Below are 12,564 nucleotides of genomic sequence, written 5' to 3' on the forward strand. Positions count from 1 at the left end.
TGCAGATTCTCCTGGATCAGGGCGCGGATGTGAATGCTCAAGGAGGAAGATATGGCAATGCACTCCAGGCTGCATCATCTGGAGGCCATAAGGAACTAGTGCAGATCCTCCTGGATCACGGCGCCGAAAGCCCTTGAACAATTCTAGTGTACCTCTTGCGGAACAAATCTTACGCTTTTCTAGTTCCGTCCATCACTAGCCGCTGGAACAATGTATGGATGCGTATTATTTACTATCCACTTAACACCCGTTGGTCCTTGATATCAAATTTTCTTTCTTGTATTGCGTCTTTTGCTTGATTGTCTGAAGGGTGGCTCTCATCAGCTATCGGCTATGTGCAGTCCTCAATTAGGGCTACCCGAACGTACAAAGAGCGCACGCCGGTGACACCGGTATCCGGAAGCCCTATACAGTACACTGATTATTCTCATTATGTACCTCAAGATCCTCAGATTCCTTTCCATCCAGCTCTATTGGTACTGATAGACGTTGGACAAGGTGATGAAAGATATTCTGGAAACTCCTAATAGTCGAGACCGTAGTGTCAATGTTGTGCCGAGATTCGTTGTGCCTTTTTTCCAGTTGCGCGACCTTTTCCGGCACTCCAAGCCGGCCCGCAGTTTTGCAGAGATCATCCAGCTGCCCCCGAGCATCGTTTAACTTTTCCATGGTTTTATTTATCCTCATGGTATTTCGTCTTGTTTCCTTAAATATCTTGCTAAAACCTCTAATAATGAATCTTGTTAGCCAGTGACAAAGAGATAAAGAGCTCTGGAACACTCCTCGGCTTCTTCCTCAAGCCCAGCTTTATCTTTCGAGGAACTGTGAGAGTCAGACTGTGGCCTCACGCTGGGGTAAAGACCGGCCTACCAAGATGCTGAGGTTTGCTGGCTTCCATTCTGTTGTCGGGACTCATTGGCACTACCCCATGTGGGAGAGTTGATCCGTGGTGTGTTGAAGCCAGTGCCATGGTTGTTAAAGTCAATGTTAGAGTGCGCTTGAGACGTGTCACTGGGAACAAAATGGGAATAGACAATGGGGTCACTGTTGGTACACGGAAGGAAATAGTACTCAGAAAGCTGAGATGTCCAGCCGAACATGTTGGACGATTATTCGAGTATGAAGTAGACAGTGTCCTGACTACCCCTTTATAGCCCTGGCCCTCTACAACTGATATAGATCGCCTGGGTGGTGTTGAGTTGTATTCGAAGATCGGCACGCTAAAGCTGCCGCATATATTATAAGCGAGGCTGTGGCATCTCGCGCGATAAGAACGCTAGATACCAAGGCTAGTCGTTGCCATGTGATATTTGTCATTATATGCATCTTGGTACTGGACCCGAGTCGAAAAGCTTTTTTGGCAGAAATGGGCTAGTATCATGTCACTTACATACGTATTGCAGATGCGGCGACCGATGGTCTAGGCCGCCATGATGAAGGCTCAATAACCTGTCGTCACATAAGTGCTATGGTGAAACGCCGGTGTCCAGGTTAAGGGTGATGATATGTAGGCTTTGTGGTCAAGGAGTAAAGATAAAATGGTGGGCCTCCCACACAGGACAAGAAGCCCGAGAGAGAACAAGACAAAACAATGTACCGCAAGACCAACAATAGCTCAACATTAGATGCTCCCAATCTCCAAGAAAGCATGTTGGATCCTGCGGATATATATACGCAGCAGCGTCTACAGGCCGAAGCACACGGGACAAGGCAGCAAGCAATCAAGATCCAGCCAAGTGAGCCTGCGCCATCGCGGACATATTCTCACGCCATGATCAGGATTCAGAGCCTCACCAGCGCTAAGACAGAAAAAAAGGTAAATTCTCATAAGCTAATGGCTTGGATAGGTCAATTTGTGGCCAAGAAGTCATACAAGCCATCTAATGGCAGCGGTCAAGTAGCGGAAGGGATACTTGCTAGGTGGCAAGAAGATACTGCTGTAACTTCTGATTAGTCTTGACATATTCCAAGATTTTCTTATAAAGTTGCTTAAAATCTTTCGCGTGCTCTAAGAAACCTGGTGGATGGAAGATGATTGTTATCAAGTAATCATGCGACTTAGGTCAAGGAAGGCACCCTCTGGGGGAAGATATAGAAAAGATAGAGGTAAGCAGCAAAACCAGCTTGTTAAATAAGTTGCTGAGCAACTACTAAATTATCTTAAGTTGGTCCTACATAAACAGCCTATATTTCAAGCCCACCAGCAGGCCGTCATGTCCTATCATGGAGTCCCCACCAATACAACAAATATGCCAGCTCCTTGGCTTCTGGGCATTTATCATGCCATCTCGCGGATCTTAAACCTAAGTGGTGCGGGCGGGTATACAGAGCAGGTTCTTCGGGACTTGGAACAGGCCACAGTGGAAGCAGATGGGTCAGCCAATTGAGGATATAATGACATTACGATTCGATGGCTGGTTAAACTAATCAACTGTATTCTGATTTGGTGAAGTCTTTTGTTGTTTAGTCGGTCCACGTTCATGATCTTCAGCACCTCGACCGCAGTGCCTAAGCCTTTGCTCGACAATAGCTTCGTGCAGAAAGTATTTCTCATTCTCTTAGAAGCCTTGCTACTCCTTCATGCCCAGACTCCTCAGCCAATCGCAGCGCAGTTTCATGACAAGCAATGCTTTGACGGACTTGGCATCACCCACACAAGCAGCTCGACGGAGTGCGTTGTATTCATCTTTGTTTTCCAAATGAATTTGCTCCTTTCTCTAGTAGATATCCGACCACTTCCCCGCGTCCAGCAGCGGCAGCCAGAATGAGGAGGCTTTGTAAAACGTCCTCTTCCTTAAACCCCAAAATAATTGAGAGGTAGTAATGGGCTAGAACATGTGGCATTTTGTATGGAATAATATACTTCAAGTCTACTGCATCCTGTCAAGGTGCGGGCTCAGGAATGTAATCAGAACAGAAAACAAAGTAGATACACGGGCAAAATGCAGGATTAGACTATCAGACAGGCACTTAGTATAACAAGACGTTGCTCAGAGGTCAGGAACAGGATCAACATCAGAGCTCAGGAAGTAACGGCCAACCGACGATCAGAACAGGCAGAATCCCGCGATACTCATCCCGGGCACCGTGCCTGGAATGAGGGTCTAGGCAGAGGGTCAATACAGGCAGAATCTCGCGATCCTCATTCCGAGAATCGTTCCCGGAATGAGGCTTTAAGCTGGCACCGTGACATAACTAGGTTAGTGACTGGTGGAATAATTTTGGCAAGGAACCCTAGATTTTTACCAAGTTCTACAATTAAACTCATGTGGTATTGTACATAATTTGCTTTCTAAGCTTATGCTCTTTAGGTTCTACTCAGAGAATACTGCAAAGCCGCACTACTGGATGCACCATGAGAAAAGAAAAGGTCGACGTTACAAGTCAGTGTTTAGAGAGGGTCTCCCTTTTGTAGGTACTAGGTAGACATATGTACATACAATCGCTCTTTTGTAGTCATTTGACTCATGCCTGCCACTGTCCAGCCTTCTGACCAGAAAGAACAACAGGCGTAATATTCGTAAAGTTTTTGATGTCCTCCAGGACCAGTTTCCCCCTTTCCGAGTTCATTGCATTTTTCACCGCGTCATCGTTTGTCCACTGGACAGTCGTCGCAAGTACGTATTGGGGGCGTGATTCATCAGGGCCAGGCGAGAAGGTAACCACTTCCCAAGAGGTCATTCCAAGGGAGCCCCAGATCTCCGACGCGAGAGGCAAATGTGAATCCATGTAATAGGGTTTGTTGAACACCGCGTTGTCGGAGTTTGGGTAGAGCACTGTGGTGGTGACGGGAACTGATTTGGCTGCCATGGTTTGGTTGAGTTGACTGGATGAGAAGGTGGGTGCGTATTGAAGACGAGTAGAATGATGTGCCTGGGCGACCATAAATGTAGCATAATACCGGGATTAAATATGGTAGATCCCGTGGCAAATGGACGGATGTCAAAGGCCCACCCAGCGATTCTCGGCCCGCTCGGGGTTATGTCTTCAGGTTCCAAGTCATGGGTTACCTGCTGCATTTATTCAAAAGCCGTCTTTGAATTCGCATGGTTCCTCAGGCCCGGTAATATCATCATCAAAGCCGTCAACATGGTGTATGAAGGTCATTGTATATGCCGGGGTATCACCGCCACCCTTGCAGAGCAGCCAAAGTTGTTGAAGTGCCATTGGTTAGGGAAATAGACTTCGATAACGGAATAAAAACACCGACACCATCTCAGCCGAGACTGTGGACGAAGTGGAGGAGGTTAGATTGCACCTGGCCTGGCATTAGCTGCCTCTTCATATATTAACATGTATACCAGGCTCCTCAGTGAATTATGTCGTTGATCAGGATGAAGTAACCATCACCGACAAAAACAATTCTCTAACCATTTTCGTCGACCGTGAAACCGTTAGTGGGAACGAGGTCATGGTACGCTCTGTGAGGATATGCTCATTTCCCTGGGACCTGAATTCGCTGAGCTTTGGTGGTGAACCCGAAGCGCGAGTTCTGCGGTCGATGCGGAAAATACGCTGTTGAAATAATTGTATATATATCTGTACTGAACACTACTATTACCCTGTCTCGACAAAAAGTCCCGCCTTCCCAGGAAAGGCGCTTCTCAAGGCTTCGCTTTTTGATTCAATTTCTGCTCCTGAAGCAGAGGTCTTTACAGATCGACGGCCAGACTGGGCCCCGCCTATTGAAGGAGCGAAGCGAGTCGCTACGCAGTGATATGATGTTGGCATTCTTGAAAAAAAGCTCCTTGCAGTATATAGAAAGTACAATGAAACGCAGTTTCGACTGGCTCGTGGGACTGATTTACCCTTTGTAGACTTGGTAGTCTGTGTGACAGAGGCGGCTGCTGCAATCTTTACAAGCAGTTCGTTGTCATTAGGGGTTGGGGTTTCTGTTTTTTGGGAGAAGGTAGGCTTCTTTGTGCTTTTAAGAAAGACCTATTGCTTTTTCATTAGATAAAGATCTAATGATAGTCAAATACTTGTGTATAGTCATTTTGTCCCACTGTAGGTAGGCCTTTCACAACGACCCCCAGATGTGATTGGTACGGTTGGCTCCTCTCGACGTGAAAACCCTGACATCAAAAGAGAAAGGAAAAATTGCCTTGATGCCGAACATGACGAAAAGTGCTGTCTTAATCATCACGGAGTTGCTCGGCTCGTGGCACAGCAGAAGATAATTCCGTCGGATGTTGCCCTAGCTCGGATCCGACTCTCAGCGGCCTCCCAAAACAAGCATTTGTTCCATAGAAGCGCAAGATCCAGCAATACAGTCGTCAGAAACCGATCAGTCCGGTATTATAAATGGATGCCCGGTGTAGCAAGGAATATGCCCTAGTTGGTTCCGAGGCTTCATCTAGAAATGTCTCCTTTAAAGACCCTTTCGGGGTTCTTCCCTTGACTTGCCCTCCAATCTCAAGACTCTTGTACGGAGTTTGTATAGAGATACGATAGCAGATTTACTTGACGGCGCTGGAAGTGAGTGACCCCGCATAAGTGCCTTCCAGCCATTGTTCCATATTTAACTGTTTGTCGGCCAGATGGACGACGAAATCGGCCCCGAACGCAGTCTACCTATCTACCGGTGGGAGGGACGAAAACTGGGTGTTCTCTTTGACGACATCACCGTGTATGGAAGGGCAGGTTCGATCCGTCGTGTTGATGATCTCGTGTTCATCCTGCGAAATATTGCTCTGTGGCCATATTCAGTCTTCCAAGAGACAATACTCCAGCAAAAGCCACCAACCCGAGCCCTGGTCCAGCACTTGACAAGGGTTTTGAATCCGGGGGAGACCCTTCTCGTTTTAGGAAGCCCAGGGGCAGTATGCACGACCACGTTGAAAGTTCTCGCAAATCGCCACGTTATTAATGCCGATATCCGTGGAGATTTGAATTACTCTGAAATCACCCCGGCAGGGATGGCGCGGCATTATCGATCCGAAGTGGTCTACAATGACGAAAAAGACATCCATTTCCCTACTCTGAGGGTCAAGGATACGTTGAATTTCGGCTTGCGGTTGCGCAAACCAGCTCGAGCATATTTGTCAACCCCTGACAAGAGATTTGCCAGCTCCATGGCTGATGGTCTAATGAACCTCCTTGGGATCGGCCATACCGCCGCTACAATTGTGGGCAACTCTTTCATCCGAGTAGTTTCTGGCGGAGAGCGCAAGCGTGTTTCCCTAGCAGAGGCATTGGCAACGAATCCTGCAATCGCGGGGTGGGATAACCCTATTCGTGGCTTGGATAGCTCTTCAGCATTGGAGTTTTTGAAAAATCTCAAGCTGATTTCTACAACAACAGGAATGACCAACATTGTTAGTCTTTACCAAGAATCAGAAGCTATGTATCAGACGTGTTTGACAAGGTTCTGGTTCTTTACAAAGGACGAACAATCTACTTTGGGCCAACTTGCCATGCTAAGTCCTACTTTATGAGCATTGGCTTTGAGCCCCTGCACCGACAAACAACCCCGGAGTTCTTGACGACTATTACTTCTCCTCGAGAGCGACGCATCAGCACTTCCTATGCAGGGCCATTATATCTCGATCCAGATGCCCTGGAAGCTCGATTCCAGACTAGTGAAATCTTTGCTCAAACCCGCCAGGAAATGGCCATTTACAGAGAAAGATATTGTCAAAATTCAACGTCAACTGTCGACGCTTTTCACCAATCCGTAGCGGAGACTGTTTCCAAGTACCGCGTACTGAACACAATCGAGCCCCATACTGTCATGAAGCAGGTATCTGTGTCGATGACTGGTTTTACTCGCCTTTTCTGGAGTGGCCGAAACTCTTTCATCACCATTCTCTGCCTAACCATCATCAATGCGGTAGTTTGTGGATCTGGGTTCTACGAGGCTCCTCTCACTTCAACAGACTCATCTGAACGGAGCTGTGCCCTTTACTTTCCACTGGTCTATTTCTTCCTCAACGCCCTAACCGGAGTCAACAAGACAATCGACGCACGGAATATCCTCCTGAAACAACACATGCTTGGTTTTATTCACCCTGTTTCCTTTGTCATTACCCAAGCCTTTGGGGGATCTGCCATCATCCCTGCTTCAGACAATCATATTTTCATGCTGCTATTATTTCATGGTCGGATTGCAGAAATCAGCCAGTCCCATTCTGAATTTTTGTTCTCATTACCTTTTTTCACTACGGGTCAATATCTGCTTTATTCAGAATGATCGGTGCCTGGGCTCCGAGTATGAGCATAGCATTGCTCATGATGGGAAGTGCTATCCCTATCGTCACCCTCTACACAGGATACGCACCGCCACTTCCCACACAGCTCGGATGGAGTTCCTGGATGCGTCGCATAGCACCGACCCCCTACGCCCTAGAGGCCCTGCTAAGAAATGAGTTCTACAACCTTGAGCTTCACTGCACCGACGACGAGCTCGTTCCTTCTGGCCCGGGAAATGGAGATCTGTGGTACCAGGGATGTCCACTCCCTGGTGCGGAACCGGGATCGCGCACGGCGTCTTGGGCATATTATCTGGAGACCCTTTACGGGTATAGCCGCCATCACCTCTGGCGCAATTTCGGTATCATTCTTGCTATGTGGTTCGTCTACACTGTGTTGGCTGCTATCGGGCTGACAGTCATGACCCGGGAGAAAAACAGCAGTTCGGGGCCTATGTTCAAGGCAAATGCTCGTTCATTACATGAAGGCTCCAGTGGCAATCCAGACTATGAACCTCATTCACACAGTCCGTCTTCTTCGGGACTTGCTCCTGAGGAAACTCCTGATGATAAAAAGTCACTCAATGAAAGTGGTACGACAGCAACGTTTGCCAATGGAGAAGTAACAGAGGAAAAGAACGATCTCGCGGCTACTCAAGACAGTCGCTTATTCAGATTCGAAAACATCACCTACACCGTTACCACGGACGGAGGCCCCAAGCGATTGTTGGATGAGGTGAGTGGCTACGTCAAATCTGGCCAGCTCACTGCATTAATGGGGGCATCGGGTGCCGGCAAGACAACACTTCTAGACACGCTATCGCAGAGGAAAAGAGACGGGAAGATCGAAAGAGCTTCCAGCGATCATGTGGATTTTGTATGCAAAAGGATATTCATGAACCTCTCATGACCGTCAGAGAAGCGTTTCAATTCTTGACCTACCTGCGGCAACTGGCTGAGACGGCTCATGCGGTCGAAATGGCCTATGTTGAGCATATTATTTCTCTTCTGAATATTGAGCCTCTGGCTGATGCTATCATTGGTGATGAGGAAGATGGGCTCTTGAGTGTTGAGCAGAGGAAGCGAGTGACTATTGGCGTTAAGTTGGCGGCGCAGCCAACAGATCTCCTGTTCCTTGACGAGGTGAGTTGGAACCATATTGACGCGAATGAGTAGCACTAATCACTCATATTTTGTCTTACTAGCCTACCTCCGGCCTAGATAGTCAGGCTGCAATTTCTATCGTTTCGTTTCTCCAGCGTATCGCCGCCGAGGGAATCCCCATCATTTGCACCATTCATCAGCCCTCGGGTGTTATTTTCGAGATGTTCGACCATGTACTGCTCTTGGCTCGCGGGGGCAAGACCATCTGCTTTGGGGAAACAGGACACAACTCGCAAGTCTTGGTGGAGTACTTTGGCCGGTATGGTGCTCTGATGACAGAAGTAGACAATCCAGCAGAGTATATCCTCTCGACCATCACGAGCCCAGGAGAATCCCGCGACTGGGTAGAAACATAGCGCTCCTCTCCTGAGATAGCCGAACTCAGGTCCAAGATCCAAAAGTTAAAGGATGACCTACCACCATCGAGCAAGCGAGCCCCGGCAGCTCAGCGTGCGTATGCGCAGCCCTTCAGCAAGCAGGTGTACGCCATCGTGAGCCGCCACTGGACAACCGTCTGGCGCTACGGCCAATACAACTTCAGCCGACTGTTCAAATGCCTCTTCTACGAGCTCATCATCTCCTTCACCTTCTTCCAAGCAGGCACCGATCTCCAGTCTCTCCAATACCGCATGCTAGGCGTCCTGCTAGCCACTTGGATCATCCTGGTCAACGCAGCAGACATGCAAGCCGTCTGGTTCAACAGATGGGCCGTCTTCGAGGGCCGCGAAAGAAACGGAATCTACAACTACAAAGCCCTAGTAATCGCCCTCCTCACTGTGGAAATCCCCTATAATATCATCCTCTACACACTCGTCTTCCTCTGCAGTTTCTGGACAATGGGGTTCCCCAGCGGCACTCCAGCCATCGCCGGATTCACCTACTTCATGTTCCTTCTTCTCTCCCTCTTCGGGCCATTCTTCCCGTCCCGCACGACAGCCGGGTACGCCAACTCCCTCTTCTGGGTCGTACTGCTCATCTTCTCTGGCCTCCCAGTGCCCCACACCGCAATTAACGACTTCTACCGCCCCTGGCTCTTCTGGACTGACACCGCTGCGGTACTTCTTCGCCGCAACAATCTCAACAGTCATGCACGGCGTGCAAATCACATGCAAGGAGCGGGACCTTGCGCGCTTCATACCACCAGCAGGTTCAAGCTGCGCAGAGTACGCGGCTAGCTTTCTGGGCATCAACCCGGGGTACTCGGTTAATGGGGATGCGAGGGATGTTTGCGCCTACTGCAAGTATTCGAGTGGGGATGATTATGTTGCGACGTTGGACTTTGCGTATGGGGATCGGTGGAGGGATTGGGCGGTGTTTTTGGGCTTTTGTCTGACGAATGTTGGTGTTGTGGTTTGGGGGACTTGGTTGCTTCGTGTTGAGGTTCAGCGGCTCAAGGGGGAGGTATGGTAAATAAGTGGGCGTTGCTTATGTAGAAGGCGTGTTGGACCTTGATGGGATTGGAGGGGAATTAGGGGGGTCGTGTTCAACAGGGAACACCTCGCTTGAGGATTCGAGATCTTTCAAGTGTGACTTGTGTAATTCTCTAGATTTCTCGGAGAGGAATGGGGTGCCAAAGCTTTGATTCTGTGATCCACAATTATGGATAGTATGCATAGATAGATACACATTGACACACCAATGGTCTTGATCTTCCTGAATAGATTTATGACACAAAGAAAAAAAGAATGAAAAAAAACAAAAAAAATGATGATCTTATTAAATGTGAGAAGATCTAATTCATCACAAATATCTACACCGCAGCGCAACCTCAAAAAGAGAGATCAAGTTGAATGACATGCATCGATTTTGATCAAAAGCCTAACGTTTTCCTATACATACATACATAATTATCAGTAAATAAAATAATTCATCAAGCCGCCAATGTTATTCTTCTGTGCTGGCAAAGTGATCACCTGCTCCCCTGGTTGAGGTTCCCAAAGTGTGCCAGTTTCAGGCGGGGTGGACTGGATATGACCCGCCATCGACTGGACGTTCGGTTCCCACGCGGCGAGGTCGTCCAGTGTGATCCCATTCGACTGATCGGCCGGACCGACTTCTTCCAAATTGTCGCCGGCGGGGTTGCTAAATGGGAACGAACGCTTGGGTTCAGTACTTGCAAGCTTTTTAAAGAAGGGTAGACTGCGGGTTTTGGTTTCATTTACCTGAGCCACGAGAACTCATCGATCAGGGAACCATAAAGGTCTTGCTTCCCGACGGAGGAGGAGGAGGAAGACGCAAGGGCGTCTTTGGCCATCTGCATGATGTCTGCGCTCATCTCTTTCCCTGTCTGGGGGCCCAAGTGCTTCACATTGTCCAGACACTGGATGGCCTGTTCGACTAGGGAGAATGTATCCCTTACCTAAGATGCTGCGGTTGTGGGGTCTAATACTTGGTATAACAAGGTGATGCATGCTGCCACGAGGTAGCTGGCTAATGAGCTGTCGGACACGGTATCGGGTTGTCGAGTGAACAATTTTGCTCCAGTTAGTGTGATGACACTGCTGGCTGAAGCGATGGAAGCATCTATTGAGTCCTGGAGCTTGATGACACCAGGGGCCTGGGCCTGAGCGTCGAGGTTGGAGCTGAAAAAGGTGGTGAAGACCATGACAGGCCTGTGGATCAGCATTCGCATGGTGTGATACAGCAGCCCAAGGTGGAGCCGCTGAACCTCCTGCCAGTCTTCGCCAACGGGGGCTTCATCGTCAAGAAAGTCGAGGTGACTCGGCAAGGAACTTGCAATGGACGCTAATAATGTCTCGCATTCAACCATTCGGTTCTCGATCAGGAATTGCTCTTCTGCTGTAACTTCATACAGGGAGTAGATCCCAGTGAGAATTTTATCGGCAAGCCTGCCAATATCCGCCATCAAACGAGTGAACGAGAAGTAGTCGGGATCGCGGTCGTGGTGGGCGGGAGTGTCGTTCAGAGACGCAGTGCTTGTTCCGGAGGGTCTGCCTGGGAGGGGAGCGTCTATTTGGCTCTCCTGTAGGCTAGACGAACGATCTACTATTAAGGCTGTGATTTTCTCCGCAGTGAACAATGTCCAAAGTGTGGTCTGCATTTGCATGGCGTGGGTTCCATGCGCGGCAAGTAACGGGGCTCGATTGATTCCCAAGGATGTCGCAGCTCGAGCAGCGTAGCCAAGAAACAGAAAAGTATCATTGGGTCTCGTGAGCTGTGATGCATAGCAAGACTAGATTCCTGCTCAGTATGGTAACGGATAATCAACTCGATGAACAGTACTGTACTCACTTTCAGTAGAAACAGGTGAACTAGTTCCATGGTTGGCTCACTCAAGGCAGACATGAAAATATCTGCTTACGAGATAGATACTCCGCCCACTCACTTGCTGAGTTCGGACCTATAGACTCTGTGCTTTCTGAGACAGACGCGCCGATGGCCAGCACCATGTAGACAAGGTTTCTACCCTGCGACAGAATTCGGCGAGACGGAGGATCCCAAAAGTGCAGCCATTGTGCCATGATGTCAATATAGTTCAGGATTGGTATATGCGGATGAAATAATCGCCCAGAGTTCGGGGCACAAAAGAGTCGCCGGAGAGTAGAAAGGTATGGTTTTCGGGCAGAGAAAACAGAAACCGCTGGAGTCCCCAGACGCGGAACCCATCAGGTACGATACTGGAGTCAGGAGTACCTCCTGTTCCAATCTTCATGCTACCAAGACGTTCATAGATTCTCTGAACAAAGGCAAAATGGGATGACGGCCCTCGAGATAAATAGTATCACAACAAAGTTGAGCTCCAGTGCACCAATACGTACCATAGAACTGGAAAGAGCCCGTTCGCGCATCAGAGACTACAGTACCTGCTCTGAGGGATTCTCTCCATGGAAACGGCCGCTGCTATGGGTGACCTTCTGTTGGCGGTGGTATAGACTGGACGGTGGGAGTAGCAGCCGATGGCGAAGCCAATCCGGGCGGCGTCAGTGTCGCCTTGGGCGCATTATGACAAGGAGCTTACGATATTGCCTCCGATTACGAGGTTGGCCAGGCCGGTATTGGCAAGGAATCTGCTGGGCTTGACACCGCGCGCAGAGGTGGAGGCCGTCACAGCGAATCTTGCGTTGTCGGCATTTTTCACAAGCCCGCGAAATGCGCCTGATCAAATGGTTGTTGGCAGTAGAATGCTGAACAGGTTTCACAGCTTCGGGCCTGGTGTCCATCTCGTTTTGACCAACCGAGGTTTGGTACT

At 48.9% G+C, this 12,564-nt stretch overlaps 5 protein-coding genes across 5 annotated transcripts in view; 2 read left to right on the plus strand and 3 right to left on the minus strand.

Moving 5' to 3' along the window:
* BDV14DRAFT_210017 (uncharacterized protein) overlaps positions 1 to 137 on the plus strand; it is a gene marked incomplete at its 3' end in the record, with an annotated part of 4,120 nt that extends 3,983 nt beyond the window's left edge. The window contains exon 3 of the mRNA XM_073775792.1: positions 6 to 137. Within this exon, the coding sequence (XP_073626318.1) occupies positions 6 to 137 (132 nt within the window). The remainder of the gene's footprint in view (positions 1 to 5) is intronic.
* A 3,239-nt stretch (positions 138 to 3,376) lies between these two features.
* On the minus strand, positions 3,377 to 3,866 carry BDV14DRAFT_176821 (uncharacterized protein). The gene has a single exon (XM_073769310.1). The coding sequence runs from the start codon at positions 3,808 to 3,810 to the stop codon at positions 3,466 to 3,468; it is 345 nt and encodes a 114-aa protein (XP_073626319.1). The 5' UTR covers positions 3,811 to 3,866; the 3' UTR covers positions 3,377 to 3,465.
* A 1,674-nt stretch (positions 3,867 to 5,540) lies between these two features.
* BDV14DRAFT_210019 (ABC transporter-like protein) lies at positions 5,541 to 9,764 on the plus strand (the record flags this gene model as incomplete). Its single annotated transcript, XM_073775793.1, has 8 exons — positions 5,541 to 6,321; positions 6,354 to 7,122; positions 7,188 to 7,717; positions 7,793 to 7,978; positions 8,035 to 8,333; positions 8,396 to 8,698; positions 8,747 to 9,409; positions 9,468 to 9,764. The coding sequence occupies 8 exons, from the start codon at positions 5,541 to 5,543 to the stop codon at positions 9,762 to 9,764; spliced, it is 3,828 nt and encodes a 1,275-aa protein (XP_073626320.1).
* A 384-nt stretch (positions 9,765 to 10,148) lies between these two features.
* On the minus strand, positions 10,149 to 11,333 carry BDV14DRAFT_176822 (fungal specific transcription factor domain-containing protein). Its single transcript, XM_073769311.1, has 2 exons — positions 10,517 to 11,333; positions 10,149 to 10,436 (listed from the first exon to the last, which is right to left on the minus strand). Exon 1 carries the CDS (start codon positions 11,218 to 11,220, stop codon positions 10,714 to 10,716), a length of 507 nt encoding a protein of 168 aa, XP_073626321.1. The 5' UTR covers positions 11,221 to 11,333; the 3' UTR covers positions 10,149 to 10,436; positions 10,517 to 10,713.
* A 38-nt stretch (positions 11,334 to 11,371) lies between these two features.
* Positions 11,372 to 12,074, minus strand: BDV14DRAFT_176823 (uncharacterized protein). Its single transcript, XM_073769312.1, has 2 exons — positions 11,607 to 12,074; positions 11,372 to 11,547 (listed from the first exon to the last, which is right to left on the minus strand). Exon 1 carries the CDS (start codon positions 11,834 to 11,836, stop codon positions 11,648 to 11,650), a length of 189 nt encoding a protein of 62 aa, XP_073626322.1. The 5' UTR covers positions 11,837 to 12,074; the 3' UTR covers positions 11,372 to 11,547; positions 11,607 to 11,647.
* Between the last annotated feature and the right edge of the window lie 490 nt (positions 12,075 to 12,564).

This window comes from Aspergillus stella-maris (genome assembly GCF_047715825.1).
Source record: "Aspergillus stella-maris strain CBS 113639 unplaced genomic scaffold BDV14scaffold_42, whole genome shotgun sequence".
Lineage (NCBI taxonomy): Eukaryota > Fungi > Ascomycota > Eurotiomycetes > Eurotiales > Aspergillaceae > Aspergillus > Aspergillus stella-maris.

What these genes read in the sequence shown, in the direction of transcription:
- BDV14DRAFT_176821 (XM_073769310.1), bottom strand. Translation starts at nt 3,810, where the DNA reads ATGGCAGCCAAATCAGTTCCCGTCACCACCACAGTGCTCTACCCAAAC.
- BDV14DRAFT_176822 (XM_073769311.1), bottom strand. Translation starts at nt 11,220, where the DNA reads ATGGCGGATATTGGCAGGCTTGCCGATAAAATTCTCACTGGGATCTAC.
- BDV14DRAFT_176823 (XM_073769312.1), bottom strand. Translation starts at nt 11,836, where the DNA reads ATGGCACAATGGCTGCACTTTTGGGATCCTCCGTCTCGCCGAATTCTG.